The sequence below is a fragment of the Micropterus dolomieu genome, linkage group LG13, assembly GCF_021292245.1.
Source record: "Micropterus dolomieu isolate WLL.071019.BEF.003 ecotype Adirondacks linkage group LG13, ASM2129224v1, whole genome shotgun sequence".
In the NCBI taxonomy this organism is placed as follows: domain Eukaryota; kingdom Metazoa; phylum Chordata; class Actinopteri; order Centrarchiformes; family Centrarchidae; genus Micropterus; species Micropterus dolomieu.
Window position 1 is genome coordinate 15,137,151 of NC_060162.1, and position 21,162 is coordinate 15,158,312.

Here is a 21,162-nt window from a genome sequence, read left to right on the forward strand (position 1 = left end):
TTAAAATTCTATTGATCACTTTTAAAGCTCTTCATGGCCTCTCGCCTTGTTATATTTCTGACCTTTTAGTCCCATACGCACCAGCACGTACCTTGAGATCCTCGGGCAGAGGTCTGTTGTCTGTTCCAGAGTCTCGACTGAAAACTAAAGGGGACAGAGCGTTTGCTGTCAGGGCCCCGAGGCTCTGGAACAGCCTGCCCGAGGAAATCAAGGCGGCTGAGTCAGTGAACTCTTAAGTCCCTTCTTAAAACATACTTTTATAGGAGAGCTTTTCCTGATCTTATTTGACTTTATTTTATCCCTTTTATTTTATTGTATTTTACTAATTTTATATAAGATTTTCATGCTCTTATCTTTTTTTTTTTTTTTTTTTGTATTATTCTTTACACTTGTTAAAGCACTTTGTAACTTGTTTTTGAAAAGTGCTCTACAAATAAGGATTATTATTTACAATCTGAAATCAAAATTTTATCGAAATCACTATATGGCCGTATACAGCAATTTTAAAATCGCAGGAGGCACAATATTTGGTTATGTGTGTCGTGATGCAAAGATGTCCTGGCCTCCACATAATATTCTAGAGATTTAAGAACAGGGCATTGTTTGGTTTAATAAATTTTTCAATTAAAATGAGACTATTGATGTAAAAATGATGATTCCCCATGGTATTGCATTGCAATTGCAACATCTGGAAAAATAATGGCAATTAGGTCTTTTTTTCAAAATCGTTCAGCCCTAATACCAGAGGGTTTCCACAGGGCTATGTACGTCCATACTTGGGCAAATCAGCTTTGTGACAAAGTGATCAATTGTACTTTAAATTCAACCTTTTGTGCTTAACAATGCCTGAATGTGTTGTTTTGGTGTGTTGACATTTAGGGGTGATGCAAATGTTTTGTGTCACAGTGATGAAGACCAGGACACAGACACTGAGCTCTGCACTACAGCTTCTGCAAGATTCAACTCAGGGCGAAGAGAGTCTGCATCCAGATCTGGATTTCATCTAACTGAAGGTTTGCAGAATTGTTTGCAAACCGATAATCTGAGTCCTTCCTGACTGTACTTGTTTTTTGTGATGAACAGGTGGGAGACAATTTGCATATAAACTGGGGATGAGATGTACACTGTAGCAGTGTATATCAGCTGATCATAATGTAAAGTATCAAGTTAAAGTATTCATTATGCAGCAGAATGGCAGAATGAATGTGGTAGTTGGTCATGTTGAAGATCGTGTAAGTTTTACTTTGAAAAGTAGCAAGTTATTTGTAAAAAAAAAAAAAAAAAACTGTAGTGGAGTAAAGTACAATATTTACCATTGTAGTGGAGTATAAGTATTAAATGGAAATACTTACAGTATACCGCAAAAGTGAGTACAACCCTCACATTTTTGTAAATATATCTTTTCATGTGACAACACTGAAGAAGTTTGCTACAATATAAAATAGTGAGTGTACAGCTTGTTTAACAGTGTAAATTTGCTGTCCCCTCAAAATAACACATCACACAGCCATTAATGTCCACTGGCAACAAAAATGAGTACACCCAACTTGGACATTTTTAATTAGGGGTTCAAAGTGTCAATATTTTGTGTGGCAATCATTATTTTCCAGCACTGCCTTAACCCTCTTGGGCATGGAGTTCACCAGAGCTTATCTTTGTCTCATCAGACCACAGGACATGCTTCCAGGAATCCATGTCCTTAGTCTGCTTGTCTTTAGCAAACTGTTTTCAGGCTTTTTTGTGCATCATCTTTAGAAGAGGCTTCCCTTTAGGACGACAGCGATGCAGACCAATTTGATGCAGAGTGTGGCATATGGTCTGAGCACTGACAGGCTGACCCCCCCACCCCTTCAACTTCTGCAGCAATGCTGGCAGCGCTCATACGTCTATTTCCCAAAGACAACCTCTGGATATGACGCTGAGCATGTGCACTCAATTTCTTTGGTCGACCATGGCGAGGCCTGTTCTGAGTGGAACCTGTCCTGCTGAACCGCTGTATGGTCTTGGCCACCGTGCTGCAGCTCAGTTTCAGGGTCTTGGCAATCTTTATGTGGAACAACCATTCTTTATTTTTTTTTTTCAGATCCTCAGAGTTATTTGCCATGAGGTGCCATGTTGAACTTCCAGTGACCAGTATGAGGGAGTGTGGGAGTGAGAACACCAAATTTAAAATGCCTGCTCCACATTCGCACCTGAGACCTTGTAACACTAACGAGTCACATGAAACGGGGGAGGGAAAATGGCTAATTATGCCCAATTCATCACATTTTGACATAGTAGTTTACTTTCACTTTTATTGCCAGCGGTTTAGACATTAATGGCTGTGTGATGTGAGTGGACAGCAATTTTACACTCTTATACAAGCTTTACACTCACTACTTTACATTATAGCAAAGTGTCATTTCTTCAGTGTTGTCACATGAAAAGATATAATCAAATGTGAGGGGTGTATCCACTTTTGTAAGATAATGTAAATACAAATATGCTCAAATGTTCTTAAGTACAGTATTTAGTTAGTTTCCACCACTGTCTACCATTAACAATCATGAAGTGATCGATTTGCGATTCTGCGTTCGTTTCTTTACAGGGGACCGTGGATTTGTAGTGACTCTCATGTCCCTTTTACAGAAACCTTTACAGTAGACGAGGCACTGGAGGCCATCGGTTTTGGAAAGTTCCAGTGGAAAATCACTTTTCTCGCCGGACTGGCATGGGTAAGAATCCTGAAACATGCAGAAGGGTCCTTCCTCTGATTTCCAGATATATTATGTCTCTCATGCAGCGCTCTGCCTCTCTGAGAGCAGGTAGCATACTCCATGGAGATGATGATCCCCAGTATCTTGGGCCCCCAGCTGCACTGTGAGTGGAGGCTGCCCAGCTACAAGGTGGCGCTCACAACATCGGTAAAGTCCCATTAGGTCTTCTCAGTGGGAAGTGCTGTTCTACAGCTTGTTGATTTTGAAAAGTGTGAAAATGTTGGCTCTCAATTTTATTTTTTTTTGCCTAAGGTGTTGTTTCTTGGGTTGGGGATCGGTTCAGCTCCTTGGGGGAAGGTCTCAGACAAGTACGGCAGAAAAGTAGTGAGTCTCGTATCTGGCTTTTTCATATAAAGTTTATGGGACTTCTGTACATAATTTGATGTTTGACTTGTCTTTTCTGTATTTTTCTCTGTGGTAAACAGGGTCTGACGATTTGTATGACCTGGGCTCTGTTCTACGGCCTGTTGCGTGCCATAGCTCCAGTGTATGGCTGGCTCACGGCCATTTGGGGCTTTGCAGGCTTTGGCATTGGAGGAGCTCCTCAGACGTAAGTTCATGGCTTCCTCTCCACGTGTCGATTCGAAAGCTGTACTGAACAGACCAGCACATTTTAATAGCTGTGAAATTATTTGCAACAAACATTCAGCCTCTTTTTAGGGTGACACTGTACACAGAATTCCTCACAGGGAAGTCGAGAGGCACCTGCCTCGTGATGTTCCAGGTACTAAAGTGGTTTTGACTTTCACCGTATTAAAGTGTTGAGTCTGACCTAATGAAGTATACTGCTCACTGATTCCCTCCTGATTGATGTGTTTGTGTGCATCAGGCATTCTGGGCAATTGGTTGTGTGCTCGAGGTCCTCCTGGCATTGTTGATAATGCCCACTCTTGGCTGGAGGTGGCTGCTCAGCCTGTCCGCTGTACCAATGGCAGTCTTTGTTTGCTTCTGCCATGTAAGTATGTTGGTGATTAATACAGATCCTTAAAATAAAATCATCTGGAGTCAAACTCTCAACTGAACTTTCTGTGTTAAACAGTGGCTGCCTGAAAGTCCTCATTTTGACATGCTGACGGGAAAAACGGAGAAAGCCATGGCACTGTTAACGCGCATCGCCAAAGAGAATGGCAAGGCCATGCCTCAAGGGAAAATGATTACATATTTACAGGTGAAGTCAAAGATATTGGGTCTATGTGTTCAGAAAAAGGAGATGTGTGCACAGTGCAATGCTTAATCACTGATATTCATGAATACACCTTATATTTTATCTTTTTAATTTCACAGAATGACCGTGGACGGGTCAAAGATCTCTTCACTCCTCAGTATTGGAGGACTACACTTCTTCTGTTGTATATATGGTTAGCCTGAGTAATATATTTTCTACTGTGTCCTTTCTATCAACGATCATTAATCAGCTAATTTGATTAAAGGTAATTATTTAATCAAGGGTGGACTACCAACCAGTCAAAGAGGACAACTGCTTTAGAAAACTCAAAGTTCACTAGGTGTCAGTAGGTTTGTGGTCATTTTACTATGTGCAGATTTGTCTGGGATTACACACTTAAATACAGTATGAACAAATGGTGGTGATGGAAGTGTGGATAGGACACATGCCTTTGGCGTAAGAAACCTGGGTTCAATTCCCCACCGTGACCCATCCAGCAGTGTGTCTTGGAGCAAGACTCTTAACCCCTAGTTGCTCTGGAGGCATGCATCCTCTGACATAGCAATTGTAAGTGGCTTTGGATAAAAGTGTTAGCTAGATAAATAAATGAATGTAATGAACTGTTTTACAGTCTTAAGACTTTGTTAATAAAATAATTCTGAAATTGTAGTCTGCTGTGTGCACTGTACATGATGGCCAATTGGATGCATGTGAACAAACAGAATACACAGAGAGTAAGAGCCACTGGGGACCATAGTTGGGTTTTTTTTTCTTTATTTTTTTTCTCTCCCAGGGTCCGCTAGCAGGTTAATCTGCCCATATATTTAATACTTTATTTTCAGCTTTTACACAACTTAGCTTGTAGATCACTGTATTGTTTTGTTTTCTTATCCAAAGGTTTGCAAATGCCTTCTGCTACTACGGGATAGGCCTGTTGACAACTGAGCTGTTTCAAACTGGACATTCATGTGAACGTAAGTAACAGCTGCTCCATGTGAATCAGCTTGTAACTTTTGTCATTTTGTGTCTTAAATTCGAACAAATACCAAGACAAAACTGTCCTTCCTTACAGCAACCACAGGGGCAAATAATGAACTGAGCTGTAGTCTGGAATGCAAATATTTGACATCAGCTGACTACATAGACCTTCTATTGACGTCTATGGCTGAATTCCCAGGTAAAATGTTCGCTATTAGCATTTTCTCAGAGGTGGGTGTGTAATTGAAACTGTAAGGTAAAGACCTTCATGATGCTGTTGCCCGGTACAGTATTTAGCCCATATACAGGGTGTTCCTCCATATTTCTTAGTTATCTATCCATATCAAAAATCTGAGACAACATGGATACAATTTCTGATGGATTTTGAAATGTATTAATGGAATTTGACTAAATTCCTCTAAGAAACTAAGATCAGGTCAAACTTTTAAAGGTTTTAACAAACACATCTGTAATGCCATGAAATGTGGTGCACATGCTGTAGAAAGCTCTTATTTATATTTACATGCTTTTAAACTTGACTTTCTTGAAAAAACAGGTTTAAGTTAACTTAGGTTTGTTTATAGAAGCTCAGTTTGTCACTGCCCTGCAGTACTAAGCCTAAGGAGAGTGAGATACACAAATGTGGTGGTTAAGGCGGTGTGTCTTATGCAGCATTTAAAATGTATGTTTGCTGTTTGTTTTTCATGTTTGTTTCAGGTATTTTAGTTATACTTATCGCAATTGACCGAATTGGCAGGAAAAAGACCCTTACTCTGTGTTTCGTCACATTTTCTTTGTGCTTTCTACCCTTATTTGCGTGTATTGGGAGGTAAGTTTGTCTCTGTGTTATTTTGTTAAATAGCCATATATTAAAACTAGGAGACTGATCTCAAACTCTGTGCCTCTCTTTCTGTTCATGCAGGACAACTCTTACAATCTTCATCTTTATAGCCAGAGCCTTCAGCACTGGAGCAAACCAATCTGCTTTTATTTACACAACAGAGGTAGGTCTACATACTATTTTACCAGTTTAACCTCAAACATAGTTTTAGATCATTCAAAGTGGAGAAAATGTTCCCTCCTCTCTGTCATTAGGTGTTCCCTACAGAAAACAGAGCCTTAGCACTGGGGATTTGCAGTGGGTTGAACTCCATGGGTGCCCTGATTACCCCCTTTGTGGCACAGGTATGCAGAAGTGACCATCTCTGTTGGTATGAGAAATGACAGTTTGAAACTTAAATTATTTGTGACAAATTGCAAGTTAAGTGATTCAACATTATTTCAGAACCCACTAGTGTTTTTTTACACACCGCAATTTAAAAGTCAGGATCCTCCAGTCTGCATGTCGAACTGTCCTTTGTACTGAATCCCGAATTGGTGGCTGTTCCACCAGTGTATGAATGTGTTCATACACGTGTGTGAATGTTAGTTTGTGTTTGAGCACTTAGGCTCAGTGTATGAATGTGAGTGAATGGTAAAAGCACTTTGAGTGGCTGAAAAGACTAGAAAGGCGCTATACAAATATGGAGCATTTACATTTTAAAATTGGAGAAATAATGTAGTCAGTATGCAACAGCAACATGAAGAACCGTTCAAAAAAACTAAATGTCAAACATTGTGAAAGGTTTAACTGTATTACTGTAAACCCTTCAAACAATGCAATGCGTTGTCCAGTGTAGCTGCAATCATCAATTTCTTAAATACATTACATCAGTTTATACAAGTTATGTAGTAAAATCATACTTTAAGCCCTGGGAATTTCAAGGTGCCCTATGGCGTTTTCTCATCAACAAACTTGTTTTACATTTAGCGTTATTCACCAGAATGCATTGTGTATCTGTGAAGTCTAACAAACATGTTGACAAGATTATCTTCCTCATTAAAAGGGCTCTATATAGTCTTTAATGAAATCGCTTATCAATTAAACCCTTTCAATTGCCTATTTGGGAATGGGTTGTAACCTCACATAAAAATGAACCACATGGCTGCTTTCTCAGTCCCTTGGGATGTGAAGAAATCGGGTCGGATTTTCTCCGTAGGCTCTCCTGAGCCTCCTGTCTACTGATTCTGAACTGTACACACAGCGACAACACCGCAGCTAACGGATTACAGTCCGCTTGCACCAAAAAACAACCAGCTCCCAATACAGACTCGAACATAAACTCCACAAGCATGAAAAAACTGAGAATCACATTGACACCTGGTGGAAACAAGGTCAACATCAGAAAGCCGTTTGAGTAAAAGTATACTAACCTTACTGCAAAGCATGTAAAATACGTTGTGATTTTGTGCTTTAGTTGGCTCAAGTTAGATAACATTAGCTTGCCAGCTAAAGTCAACCAGTTGCTAACGTCATCCGTTGCAAAATACTACAGTTGTACGGTTTCCACATAACTTCACCGGCTGGTGCCATCCATATTACTATCTTGTGTACCAACAGTATTATAGCAAAGAGTTGATTTGAGCCTGAAGTCATGATTTAACAGAACAAAGCAAATGTAGGGATATTTGTTTATACTAGCCATTTAGTAAAGCATCCAGATAAGTTAGGATGGATCTGGCTTCATTAAGTTCAATTTTGATTCATCACTGTTTTACCGATTCTTCAGCGGTCTCAGTCGCTGTAACTTATGTGATATGAATCAATGCAACATAATACACAGTGGAAGAAGTATCCATTAAGTTACAGTAATGTTTCTTACTGCGGTTTAACTGTTATACTAAAGTGTGGCAACAATCTAATTTATAATATTCAGTCTAGCCGTTTTTTGTTATCACCCAATTCATTTTAGCTATGCTCAAATTACTGAGCTTCTCTCGTAAAAGATAATGCTGACGTATCATGTCGGCTAAACACAGTTATGTAGCATTATCATGTAACGAGCATAGATTAGTTCAACATCAAGCTGATAAAAATGGTATTGTAACGTTGCAGAAGGAGGTTACCTGAGTTTTCAGCATTTTATGTGATGCTGTCTCTGTTTGCAATCTGAATCCTCACTGCTAGAAGCCACTGAAAACTACACATTTAAATATTTTTCTTTAAAAAACCTGTATTGTTTACATTCATGTTTACTTCCTAGCAGTTTTCTTCTTCTCTGCCTTTGTTGCTGATTGTTTCAGACTCTTTGCACACTTACTAGAGATTAGAGTGATAAATGAGAGATGTGTGTGTGTTTGTGTGTGTGTGTGTATTTATGTGTGTGTGTAGAGATAGAGATAGAGAGAGAAGATAGAGATGACTGTAACCAACTTTATTGTTAGTTCTCAGTGATCCTATATATTATAAGGAAGTTAAACATGTTATGGAAGATATGGCATATCAACACTGTAATATTCCGGGAATTGATGGTCTGACAAAATTATTGTTAGCTGTGATCATTTTGGAGAGGGATATTTTTTTTTGTTTGTTAATTGCAGGTTTAAATGTAGAATGTAGTTCTAGCACCAGTTTGATATCAGACTCCTTCAGATTAGGCATTATGTTTCTACACTTGGTTCCTCAGTTTTTGTGTTTTGGTTGTAGGTGATGCTCGGGATATCACGGTACTTGACCCTGTCCATATACTGTGGCTGTGGTCTGCTGGCTGGTGTTGCATGCTTGATTCTGCCCATTGAGACGTTGGGCAGGGGTCTACAGAATACCAGTCTTTACAAGGAGGCCGGAGAGAAGACCATCACCACACCCAGCCAGCCAAATGGCACAACAGACTCCTCCGACCAACAAAGGGGAACAAAAAAAATTAAAAATTAGAAACTCCCAGGCTGTTGTAGAAGCCAAAGTTGCCTGTTTAACTATGAACTGAATCCTCTGAGCAATGATGGGAGAAGAACAACAGGGGAGAATCTCATTAGAGGCAGGGAGTGTTAATTGAGGGTAGGCCTACTTCCCATGTCTAATGAGACCGGAAACACACTTGTGCTTGGACTGGTTTGTTACACTCTTCCAGGCTGTGAGAAGCAACAGAGGGACACTATGGAAAATGAGGATGCACTGTACAGACTCAGATCAGAGCTACACATTTCAAGCCGCGCAACTGAGACATTTATTGCATACATTTTGGATTAAATGACTTGTTTATATATGAAGCCACATTTTACTATTAAAGTTGTTCAATCTGTTTTAGGCTCATTTGTTGTCAATGAATGTCAGTATTTGCACTATGACACATTTTCTATTATGGCTGCCTCTGAACTGCATGAGTGGATGACAGAAAACTAATGGCAACTATGATAAAATCCATCAAAATGAGATAATAGGGGTTTTCTTTGTCTTAAAATTATGATGCATTACATCTTTTTGAGCTTTTGACTTTGGGGTTACAGACTTCGTTACATATACACTGTCTCCTCTACATGTCTATATCCTCAGTGTGCTTCATTATTATAAACTGAACTGGTTGTGGGTCACATCTCTCTCTTCCAGGTGATTTCTTTATTGTGTGTTATATTGATGTATGAGTATTTACTTTAATGATCAGAGAGACGGCTGTGCTGTCAGTCATTTCCATGCAGGCAGTAAAGTCACAGCAAAAATTGTGGGACGTTTAAGCAGCTTGACAGGACAGAGGAAGCTCCTCAGAGGAAACGGAATTAAACTTTGAGCTTCTACATTTTTAGACAGCTCTGATGGTGCTCAGAATTGATCAGGAGGACAGCTGCTTCACTCCAAACAGTTTCACTGTATGAACCTGGACTGTGTGTGAGACCTTTTCGATGTGTAGAAGAACACAGAACATTAAGATTATCCTGACCGATCATGTTGGCGTGTAGGGAGACTTCAATAATCAACAATGAAGTTATGCTGCATTGTCTTGTGCGTAAATGCGCACAGCGTCTCTCCTAATGGGAAGACACTTCACCCTATTTCATCCACCCTCCTGATCCGCGGATGATAATATGCCGGCGCATCTTACCATCTGAATTATGCGCCCTTTAGGAAAATACTGCACCATTGACTTTACTCCAGGTTTTTGTTGATCAATGGCACAATTGCTTTCTGTTGCCTCAAGATGGAAATACCAACAATGCGCCTGACCACACCTAATCTTAAGGGCGCACAGATGGGAGTAAGTAGCCTAAGCCTACTTAACGTGGGCGCTGGGCGTGAAAAAAATGACACGTTTGTCGGAAACTGACACTTTCGCTGCGCTGTGCGTCGCTTTGCGCCTGGTAATATTGTGACGGGCATTTGTTGCGAAATTGTTTTCTGCTGGCAGACTATCCTATACCTACAGACCAAACAATTAATTGAGAAGATGATGGATGAGCAAATAATCGATAATGAACATAGGCTAGTCGTTAGTTGGTAGCCTACCCTACTTTACATCATTACGTCAACCTATCTCCGTTTCATAATACTATCAGAATATTATTTCATCAACATTTGTATTTGGGAGTTTCTAGTCTGGCCAGTCACCTTGACAACATTGGCCCAATGACAGCGCACACGCGAACTAGGCCAGCCAATCACAGGCATCCGACAAAGCTGCATGTCATTTCTGCCCCGCTTGCAACCTGCACCGTGTTTTGTTTGTCTGTCTGCGCACCAGCGATGAAATCACGGGGTCCGCTGCTGGCTCGGTACAAGCGGAGGAAATCTCTCCTGACTTCCCGCTCATGAGGACTCAGGTAACCGCAGAGGACGCTCGGAGCAGGACCGAAAGGGAGCACCGCCGTGGATCTGGAGTCAGGTGCTGCTGGATGAGAGTCTGACTAGGCATTTTTTCCCCGGTGACAGAGACAATCTCAGCGGCGCATCTTCCCACAACCTCCTCCCCTCCCTTCTCCTCTCCTCCTCTGCTGCCCTCCAAGGCTGCAGCCCACCGACCATGGCCCTGGTGACTCTGCAGCGCTCTCCCACCCCCAGTGCAGCATCCTCGGCCAGCACGACAAACAGCAGTGCGGGGGAGGTGAGTATAAAAGCTGGGGCTCGGTCTTTGTGTGAATGCCCGTACCAATTTTGTTTAAGAGGCAGTAACCTTACTTCCGTCATCGCTGTGCGTGTTATTATCTTGATATAGGCTACTGTTGCATTGTTACAGCAGAGAGTTGTTTGTGGCTGCTGTGGCAGCGGATTTGTCAACAGAATCCTTCACGGGAGGGGGACGCTGCTGCTGGGTTTAGCTGTCAGAACAAAGTGCTCATTTTGCTGCTGCACAAACATTTGCTGCGTTGCACCCAGGTTGTTCAGCCTCCTTGTTATTGGCTTTTTATTTGCAGCCTCAATGTTTGGGAGGAGACTTTAAAGGGGAATTACCTCAGTTTTCAGTATTATGTACAGTGTGTGCCCCAGGACAGTTAAGTCAAGTGTTCACGAACAGGCAGACATATGAGAGAAACACTTCTGATGATTACTGAGGTATACAATCAAATGCTATGAAATGTTGTAAGAAATGCCATCAGGCAACTTGCCAGAATTTGACCAGAATGCAACACCTCACACAAAAATCTTGCCAGTCAATTCAGTATTTTACATCACATTTCCATTATGATTTGAAGGACTAGGTTATGGGTTTGGGGTTTTTTTTTTTGTAGTTTTAGAAATCTACAGTCAGGTTCAGCTCCTGACAGTGATAGCCTACGTAATATTGACTTTGTGGAGTTTTAGGCTGTGAAGAAAACATTGAAATCCTATTTGCAAAACGAAATCTTAGCGACAAACAAAGGCACTCAATTAAATATGGAGTAATGTCAGATCTGACATCCCAATGAAATTATAACATCAGGGCAAGGGCTCCAGTTTCTAGTTTTAGGAAAGTGGATTACGTGCTCTGAAGTAGGCTGACTGAAAAAATAAGCAGCGACATTCCTCCTCGGATGATGAGGTGGGTTTTTAATATCACTTTCTGCATTACAGCTCACTAGTCTGCAAGAGTCAGCCAAAAGGCAGGACAAGTGAATGGGTGGGATGTTTGGATGTGTTTTTTTGCTGAACTTGTGCTGTTTGAAGGTGTCTTAATGATTGAGCTGTCGGCTCTACAGGACGTTCATATCAGATGAGATTGCAACATTAACAAGGGAGGACCAGCAGTTGGCGCTGGCACACTATATTGCACCCTCCTGAACATTACTGTAACATCTTAAATATTTAACTGAACATAAACATATCAAGGTCCAGTCAGTTCCTAAATGTGTGTCTGCCCATGTGGCTCTGTGGTTCTCACAAATACAAACGCAATGTTGTAACATGCTCATAATAAATGTCAGCCCTCAGATGACCCAAACAACAGTTAAATGTGCACATTGCAGTTAGTTCATTAATCCAGTCTCAACAAGAAAAACTCTCCTGTTCTGTTGGACTGCAGCTACAAATATTAGATTCATGAAGATGACTATTTTTAAGTACAGAAAAAAGAATATCCTCTTTGAACATTCTGGCTCAGTTTTTCCTCAACGTGCATTCGACACCGAAGGCCCACCACTGCCGTTCCACAACATTTTATTTTGCTGCAGTCTGTATATTCTCTGCCTTATTTCTGTCTTTCAGGATTTTGGAAGTGATGATGACCGGAAAAATAATCAGAGGTAAGCTCTTTCTGTTTAAAAAGGCGTGTGTTTGAAGATCTCTTGAGACAGTGATGATATACAAATGTTTTGTATTTCTGACTGTGTGGAATGTATTTTTGTCCCGTCTTTGTGGTCAGTGGACCTGGATGAGCTCACTCAGTAGTAGGAACAAGGGGAAATATCAGCAGACAGTGATGTCTCAAGCTGTAATTTTCAGTCTCTGGTGAGGTCTCAGTCTCTGAAGGATGGCTGAAAACAACATTTTAACCGGTCCAAGTGAGAGTATAACCCTTACAACACAGTTTATACTCTTAAACTGAACTTTGGGGTTTCAGATTTAACTTCTTTTTAAAAGGGGTCTTTTAATTTCTTTTTTTTCATATTCACATATTAATCTGCTTTGTCTGGATTATATGTACTTGTGCTCTATTTTTACTTAGTTTCTAGATTTTCAGGTTACGGGTGGCTGCTTTGATATATACGATATGACGACGAAAAGTATGAGAACCTTTTTCTGCATAAATTGGTCATAAAATGTGGTCATGGTCCAAAATTCTATCGATTCTACAGATCACATTTTATGACCAGTTTAAGCAGAAAAGGGTTCACATACTTTTTCCTGCGACTGTATATACAGTGTGTGGTGTGTGTGTGTGTGTGTGTGAGAGAGAGAGAGTGTGTTTCTGCCAAATGCACAATTGATTTTATAGTGAATGTAAAGTAATTGTTCTGTAATTGGAACAAACACACAAGTTTGGAAAGGACAGTTACACTTCTTCCTAAAAAGAGGATTCATTTAATATTGTTTCTGCTTTCACCTCTTGAATCTTCAATTCAGTATTAAAAAACTATTTTGGCAGGTGAGGAGCTGCTTGTCTCATCCCCAGTCCTGAAAATTCAGTGATATCAGCAAATCTGGCTTTCATATCGGTTACACAGTTTATTTTCTCTAATGGCCTTTACTTTCTGACTTTTGTCAAGGAGAAAAACCTTCAGGAAGTATAGATGATTTAACGTGACAGTTTTTTAAAAATGTTTCCTCTACTCGGTTACATAACATAAACTTGTTTCTGCTCGGTCACAAAGCTTTTCTTTAATCAACCCGACGTCACAAAAGTCATGATTTGTGTTCAGCAAAGCTCTGGCACAGACCCTGTCATTGTGCTCACTGAGTGCGTGGGTCATTCACAGTTGAAACAGCCATGTCATGTCTAAATGAGTAAAATGTTTCTGTGGCTCGGTAATTTATCAGCGTGGAGTCTTAATTTAGGATTCTGCATGTCAGACTTGAGATCGATGCCAAGTAACATTTTCACCGCCTCCCAATGCTTGCATGAAAGATGGTATTGTGTCAGAGTGTTGCATAGGGAGAGCTGATTTCCGAAGCATGCGCTGTGAAGTGGAGATAGGGAGCTGAAACAGAGAGGACAGGAAAGCACAAACGAGGAGACTTCAGGGCCGAGATGGCAAGAAAGCTGCTGGAGGAAAAGAGAAAGGACTTGCCAGACCAGGACCATGACGAGAGAATTTAAACTGAAATATGCTGCTAGGAGAGGCTTTAGTCCCCTGACTGACCGTGGACCGGGATACGCAGGTGTAGAAGATGGATAGCAGGATATTAGTAATAAAAGGCCTGTTTTGGGAAACTAAATTGGAGAGTGTAAACAGTCAACTAACTACTAGCAAGGATGCATCTGGTTGTGAAACCTTCACATAAAGCTATGTTCACCGTGCTGCCTCACTTGGTGGAGGAAGCTGCTCTGACTCAGAGGGAGATCTGTCGCATGTAAGTTCTCACAAACAAAAAGCTGATACTAGACTTACTGGTAGACATGTATTAGAGTAACTCGACACTTAGTGGAAGTATGGGGTGTCTAGAGTTGGCAGTTAAACTTTGATGAATTGTGAGGATGTCACAGTGTGATTAGTTTAATTTAGCAATATATAATACATACATTTGCTTACATATTTACGTACATATTCAGGACATCAGACACATTTTAAAACTTTCATTCTGAGAGGATTTTTTGGGTTCAAACTACGTAAATCACACCTTTTAAAATAAAAAATAAATAAATACTCTAAAAGCTTAGTCATCCTTTTTCTTCCGTGAAGAAAAAACCTGTGATTGAAGAGTTCTTTGAAATCTAAAATGCAGCATACATTTGTTTAAGGCTACTTATTATTTCAAATCAAGCCTTGTGGTTCATTTGCGCTGTCGTCTCCACGTCATATGTCATCTACGTACATTTGAAAAGAAATGATACCATGTGGCCGTGGAGCTGTAACAAAAGACCTTGTGATGGTCCCACTCAGTCATACCAGGCTTTGTGTGTGTTGTTTGAGCGGGGATTGAGAGTGTGGTTAAACAAAGCTGCACTGTTCTGTGTAAGAAAGGACGCTAAAGCTCTCCCTCCTGCTCTCTGCAGCTCTCGTAACAAAGTCGTGACCCAGAAGTGCTGTGTCCAACGCAGGTTGGACAGGAGAGAAAGCTTTAAAGCCTGAGCACATATGGACCATCATGGGGTAACACTTGATTCACCATAGGTCAGGCAACCCAATCAAGTAGAGTCAGTTAATCACAGGGCTGTAAAAGTCACTGCATCAGGACTCTTGCTGACTTTCAGTCTCTGATGAGCCCCCTGTCCTGCTCAATGAACCAATGAGGACTTAATAAGTATGCAGCCTTTACCTGGCTGCTCACTATACGTACAGTATCCTGACTGCAAACATTTCATGTCCCTGTCTCAACTTCATTCATCACAATTCTTAAACACACTACGTGATGTAAAGTGTGATTTCAACTCCAATGTGGACTTTTTTGCAACATCATGGAGACTAAACTCTCATCTGTGAAGTCTGGTCAGACAATAGAAAATGAATCAGAACATTTTGATAATTGAACAAATATGCCACACAATACAAAAGATTCATTGATTTAAGCTTCTCATTTTTAAAGATTTGCTGCTTTTATTTGTGTTACGTGATGGCCAGTTGAATATCTTTGGTTTTGGGAAAGATAGCAAGCAATTTGAAGATGTCAGCTCAGTCTCTCAGTCTCTCTTTTGACAGACATTTCCAATATTTTCTGACTGTATATAGACCAAAAGATAAATTGGTTAATCAAGAAAATCATCTGCAAATTTCTTTCCAAACATTTCTTTATTTAGCAGTTTAGGTCACATACCAATAACGATGATTCAGTTTTTGCTCAGTTTACCAGTTATAAAGCCAAAGGATGTGTTATAAAAGTATCCACTTGACATTCATTCACTAAGCGAAAAATAAACTCAGGAGGAAAAGAAGAGCCTAATAAACCCACCATTTAAACCTAACAGACTCAAATTTCCCATATATCTTTTACTGATATTTTTATTATGTGAAATATTATAAAGGTTTAAAATGTAGAATGACATCTCATTTCAAGTAGCAAAGTACTTAAAGGTACAATAATGGGTTGCCAAAATCTATCAAACAGCCAGTTTAAGAGTAGTGTGCTACAATGCACTGTAAATAAGACGTTCTTTGATGGCAGTTGTTTCCCAAAACTAACCCATAATATGGATTGAAGAAGCCCTGAATTTATTTTCTACTTATGCTTTTTCCAGCCTCAGTGAGAGCTTCTTCATGGTCAAAGGAGCCGCCCTCTTCCTCCAGCAGGGCGGCAGCGCACAAGGACCAAAGACCCCGACCCACCACAAACATGCAGGTAGAAACACACTCAGGCACAGAAGAAGCTTTGTTTCATGTTCTTTTGCCCCATATTCACTGCACAGATAAGTTCCAGACAAAAGGAAAATTGAATTGCTGGGGTGGGTATTCTCGCTGTGGGTTTGTCTGTGTTTATTCTAAACTGTGTAAGGAACCGTGACTTAGTTGGGTCTGACCTGAATCGACCAAAGCTATAAGTAGAATAAACAAAGCTGTAAGTAGAAAACACTTATCACAGTCATTTACTAAATGAATTCACCATTTAAAATAGAGAGAGGCAAATATTGCAATGAAAGCACTGGAAATTTGTTTTAAAAAACTGCAACTGGTCTTGAAACAAGAAGATAAGATGATCAGACAAATTATATTTACACCACTCAACCTCCTACCTAACAGTGCTGTCAGCTAGTGACAACACATGTATTGCCTAAATTACTACAGATGTTTGTCTTTGCAGATTCAACATCATATCTATATACATACACTGATCAGCCATAACATTATGACCACTGACAGGGGATGTGAATAACTCTGATTATCTCTTTACCGTGACATCTGGGTATCATGGCTAATCGGTGTATACATACTGTCATTCAAACTTCAGTTTTCCTTAGTGGCGCCAACAGATTTAGCTCAGTGTTATTACACAATCATGCTGCTGATGTTTGTCTGCACATCACAGTGACATTAAAATGTGGCATAATCTTGCACAGTCTAAAAAAATGCCCAAAGTGCTTTAACGACCATCAATGGGGTTCTTTTTTAGATGCTCACTGTTTACAAGTCTTTAATCTGATGTCCTTGTTGAGTCTGAAGCCATTTGAGGACAAACTCGGGACCAGTCAGTTTGCACTTTTGCATTCATGAGTGAGAACACCTTAGCTTAGCAAAGCTGGAAGGTCACAGGGTTTAGATTTTTCTTCAATGGGAGAAATCTGCTAACATATTTCCTCCCACTAGAGAAGAAAACCAACAATGAATGTACAATAGAGGAAGGAATGATCAGTTTGTAGTTGGCCTTTAGTTTTTTTGGGTAGAAATTCCAGAAAGAGCGTCTCTGTAGTGAAGCCTGTCAGTGATTTATTTTCTCTGAATGTCTAAACTTGGTAATAATAGTTTTAGTTACTTACTGCAATACCTATTAAAGCTTAGGTCATGAAATGGCAGGAAAATCCCTTTTCTCTGTCAGGGTCTTTGTGAGCTAAACAAAGTGGTGATGTCCTGCTTAGATATCCAGACTGTGACGTTGACCTCAAGCCAGTTTGGCTGACTTAAAGCCAGTTAAATGGTCTAATCAAACATTGCCAATGACAGTGTCTCTTGTTTAATCACAGTACACTCATTCTGTTTTCCTATCAGTCTTAATGCACGTTTCGCTTTCAGGAGATTTACCTCAACACCTGCAGGTCATGTTTAAGATCCTCCGGTCCGAAGATCGCATTAAACTGGTCAGTAAAACACTCACACACCCACTTCATCACTCACACATTTTTTTCTCCAAAAACATTTGGATAGTAAGTTTTATGTATTGTTTGCGTGGGTGCTGCACTCTTTAAAGTCATTCATTTCATTCACCATATAGAAAATTACAGACTTGACGACACAAGTGTTGTTTTCAAGTGTTACAATTTAAAATTTTAGAAAAGTCTGTTTGATCTCAGGTGTGTGTCATCATGAAGTAACATATGTTTTCGTACAGTGGCAGCATGGCAACATCAGTAAATAGTGGATATTTTTCTCATAAATGCAGTTTCTCACATACTCCTCTTTTGTTCCACAGGCTGTACGGTTAGAGAGTGGATGGTCAGACCGGGTACGCTACATGGTTGTTATCTACACCAACGGCCATCAAGACACAGAGGAAAATATCGTCCTGGGAATGGACTTCACAGACAAGGACAGGTAATTAATCTCTCTGCAGACCTAAATTTAGCGCAGTTTATGATGATTAGATTTGTTAAAATGTTATTTTTAAATCTTTGTGATTTACAGTAAAGATTGCTCTATTGGGATGGTGCTACCACTGTGGAGTGATACCAACATACATTTAGATGGAGATGGGTAAGTTTCAGTTTGTCCTTTCATAAAAGATGGAATAATTAACATTTAAATCTGCTGAACATACAAGGTACAACACTGCCAGTGGATCTTTTCTTTTAAAACACACACCTATAAATGTGAAGCAAGAGTTTCTAATGTGTACTTTGTGCTCAGACTCAAGGGGGCCTCCAGCTGCATGTTTTGGTTGTTTTCTGCCCTTTTAGGTTTTACTGCCCACCAGTGGCAGAGGAGTGAATTACATGCATTTTTCTCCCTGTGTGAGAACCGTTCTTGCTGACCTGTTAACATTGTCTCTGTATGCTGGAGGAATGTTCCACTGGCCGGTGTGCTGAATAGTCCCATGAACGAGCCATGTCCAGTCTGTGTTTACATTCCCCTGGTCACTCTTCATCTCCATCCAGACTCAAACTGATCTTCCTTCTCCTCCTCTTCCTCACCAGAGGCTTCAGTGTGAACACAGCAGGGCGGTCACATGTCTTCAAGCCTGTGTCTGTGCAGGCCATGTGGTTAGTGAATCCTTCATGTTTACCTAGAATTACTGTCGTGTGTTTTGTGGTGTGTGGACAAGGGGAAAACACATTGTCTATGTTGTATAAATGTTGTCTTAAGAGCATGTTACCAGACCTCAAGGCATGTTCTTCCTGTTAATTTGAGTTTTTAGATGTTGTATGCCCATATACCCAGGTTTATGCCACAGTTAGTGGGAATGTAAATCATAATTTGTATAGATTGTTGGCTCATGGATACCTTTTCATGCCTCTGTGCAGTGTGAAGGTGAGATTAGCCTAGTTAGTTTAATTATGGGATCAAGAAGCAGCTCCACAATAAAAAAGTTAACTGTTAGGCTTTGTCCAACATTAAGGCTTTGTACTCCTTATCCCAGTGTAAACACTTTTCTTAACAAACATACATGGAAAATACCACCATCATATCCATATAAAAATACACATACAGCACTCTGAGATGTCAAATTTTAGATTATTGTTTGGGACTACTATTTCTATCATTCCTGCAGTGATTATAGTTTTCCACTATGGTCATCACTGTGATGTCTCTCCTGGTCCAGCATGAATATTTGGGACAGGACTGTCACCACTGTTTGCTCAAGGACTTCTGACAGTTTTGCTTTATCCACATGCCACCTGCTGGTCACTTACCAGAATGACCAATAAACAAGTCTGCCTTGTCTTATTTGCCCTGCTCCTGTCACCATACATCCATCTTGCTGATGATTTTGATGGGAAAGCCTTTGCTCTGTGCCTCTGCAGGTCTGCCCTGCAGATCCTCCACAAAGCATGCGAGGTGTCACGCCGGTTCAACTACTTCCCAGGTGGCATTGCTCTCACTTGGATGGCCTTCTATGAGAGCTGCATCACCTCAGAGCAAAGCTGCGTCAATGAGTGGAATGCCATGACCGACCTGGAGACCACCAGGCCTGACTCGCCCACCATGTTTGTCGACCGGTGAGACACTACAGGCTGCTTCTATTAACATAACAGTTTGAGCAAATTAAAGTGAAATGTAACATGTAGGAAAAACAAAGGCTGTAATGTTTTGAGGCATTCACAGCACCCACATCTGATGTCAGATTTCCAACGGTTTCAGCGTCACATGGCCAAACAAACCAATTGCCACTTAGTTGTAACATACCTGGGGTGTGTACACTCTTAGTCATCGAATAGATTTCAATTCTTTGGACACTTTTGTCCCTTTTGTTTCTGTCCTTTGTCTTCAGCTGTGGAAATATGTTATACTATAATGCCACTTTTCAGTCAGACAGCAGCACTGATGTATTGACTGATTATGTGCAGGCCAACTGAACGAGAGAGAACAGAGTGTCTCATCAAAGCCAAGCTACGCAGCATCATGACGTTTCAAGACCTGGAGAACATCACCTCGAAGGAGGTATGTGCCAAATCAACAGCTCAACGATGCGTGTTATTGGTCTAGATATTTCTATAATGCTGTACTTAAAGGTTTTAGCAAAATATACATGTGATGTTCATGTTTTATTAATGTAACAGTCATTAACTGTAAACATTTATGGTAGATGGTATAGTAGAGAATGGTAGAGAAATGAACATTCAATTCACGGGCAATAGCTCTGGTGGACATTCCTGCAGTCAGCATGCCAATTGCACGCTCCCTCAAAACTTGCGACATCTGTGGCATTGTGCTGTGTGAAGGAACTGCACATTTTTGAGTGGCCTTTTATTGTGGACAGCCTAAGGCACACCTGTGCAATACCCATGCTGTCTGTCAGCATCTTAATATGCCACACCTGTGAGGTGGATGGATTATCTCAGCAATGTGCTCACTAACACAGATTTTGACAGATTTGTGAACAATATTTGAGAGAAATAGGCCTTTTGTGTACATAGAGAAAGTCTTAGATGTTTGAGTTCAGCTCATGATGACCACCAAAGTGTTGCATTTATAATTTTGTTCAGTGTGGAACTGGGGAGTAAAGCTTTGTTCCCTTTCTTAAAGATCCAGTATGTTTTAGTGCTTCTCAGTATGTCGCTGTTGTTTTAGGAAAGTTTCAGTTTATGTCCTCGTCCTCAGATCCGTAACGAGCTGGAGCAGCACATGAGTTGTAACCTCACAGAGTACAAAGAGTTTATCGACAACGAGATGCTTCTGATCCTGGGACAGATGGACAAGCCCACACTTATCTTTGACCATGTGTATTTGGTATGAATGTTTTTTTAACCATTTTTACTTTATGCTACCTTTATGTTTTTTATTATATTATATTTTTAAAATAGTGTTTCCTCCTTTTCCACCATGCTGACACCCACATATGTTTACACTTTGGTTTCTACTTACCTCAGTAAAATACAGTACAGTTTACTTAACAGTAATTCTTAGCAATAATTCTGAACAAGTATCGGTCTTCCTGCCTCTGTAGGGCTCTGAGTGGAACGCTTCCAACTTGGAAGAACTCCGTGACTGCGGGTGAGCTGACAGCTTAACACCAAC

At 40.4% G+C, this 21,162-nt stretch overlaps 2 protein-coding genes across 7 annotated transcripts in view; both read left to right on the forward strand.

Moving 5' to 3' along the window:
• LOC123982394 (synaptic vesicle 2-related protein-like) overlaps positions 1-9,021 on the forward strand; it is an 11,313-nt gene extending 2,292 nt beyond the window's left edge. For 4 of the 6 annotated variants that reach the window (XM_046067903.1, XM_046067899.1, XM_046067898.1 and 1 more), the window contains exons 3-17: positions 880-1,013; positions 2,629-2,714; positions 2,805-2,903; positions 3,009-3,080; positions 3,182-3,306; positions 3,417-3,480; positions 3,586-3,711; positions 3,796-3,924; positions 4,041-4,114; positions 4,819-4,895; positions 4,994-5,098; positions 5,617-5,728; positions 5,822-5,903; positions 5,995-6,084; positions 8,426-9,021. In XM_046067903.1, coding sequence (XP_045923859.1) covers positions 880-1,013; positions 2,629-2,714; positions 2,805-2,903; positions 3,009-3,080; positions 3,182-3,306; positions 3,417-3,480; positions 3,586-3,711; positions 3,796-3,924; positions 4,041-4,114; positions 4,819-4,895; positions 4,994-5,098; positions 5,617-5,728; positions 5,822-5,903; positions 5,995-6,084; positions 8,426-8,653 — 1,603 coding nt within the window. In that variant the 3' untranslated portion in view covers positions 8,654-9,021. The remainder of the gene's footprint in view (positions 1-879; positions 1,014-2,628; positions 2,715-2,804; positions 2,904-3,008; positions 3,081-3,181; positions 3,307-3,416; positions 3,481-3,585; positions 3,712-3,795; positions 3,925-4,040; positions 4,115-4,818; positions 4,896-4,993; positions 5,099-5,616; positions 5,729-5,821; positions 5,904-5,994; positions 6,085-8,425) is intronic. The other 2 variants (XM_046067901.1, XM_046067902.1) reach the window with 1 other exon arrangement.
• A 1,400-nt stretch (positions 9,022-10,421) lies between these two features.
• The window catches only part of ssh1b (slingshot protein phosphatase 1b), a 19,090-nt gene continuing 8,349 nt past the window's right edge, over positions 10,422-21,162 (forward strand). Inside the window, exons 1-10 of the mRNA XM_046067760.1 lie at positions 10,422-10,811; positions 12,389-12,426; positions 16,017-16,117; positions 17,503-17,567; positions 17,900-18,021; positions 18,112-18,180; positions 18,621-18,686; positions 19,449-19,643; positions 19,992-20,085; positions 20,746-20,874. Of these exons, the coding sequence (XP_045923716.1) occupies positions 10,731-10,811; positions 12,389-12,426; positions 16,017-16,117; positions 17,503-17,567; positions 17,900-18,021; positions 18,112-18,180; positions 18,621-18,686; positions 19,449-19,643; positions 19,992-20,085; positions 20,746-20,874 (960 nt within the window). The 5' untranslated portion in view covers positions 10,422-10,730. The remainder of the gene's footprint in view (positions 10,812-12,388; positions 12,427-16,016; positions 16,118-17,502; positions 17,568-17,899; positions 18,022-18,111; positions 18,181-18,620; positions 18,687-19,448; positions 19,644-19,991; positions 20,086-20,745; positions 20,875-21,162) is intronic.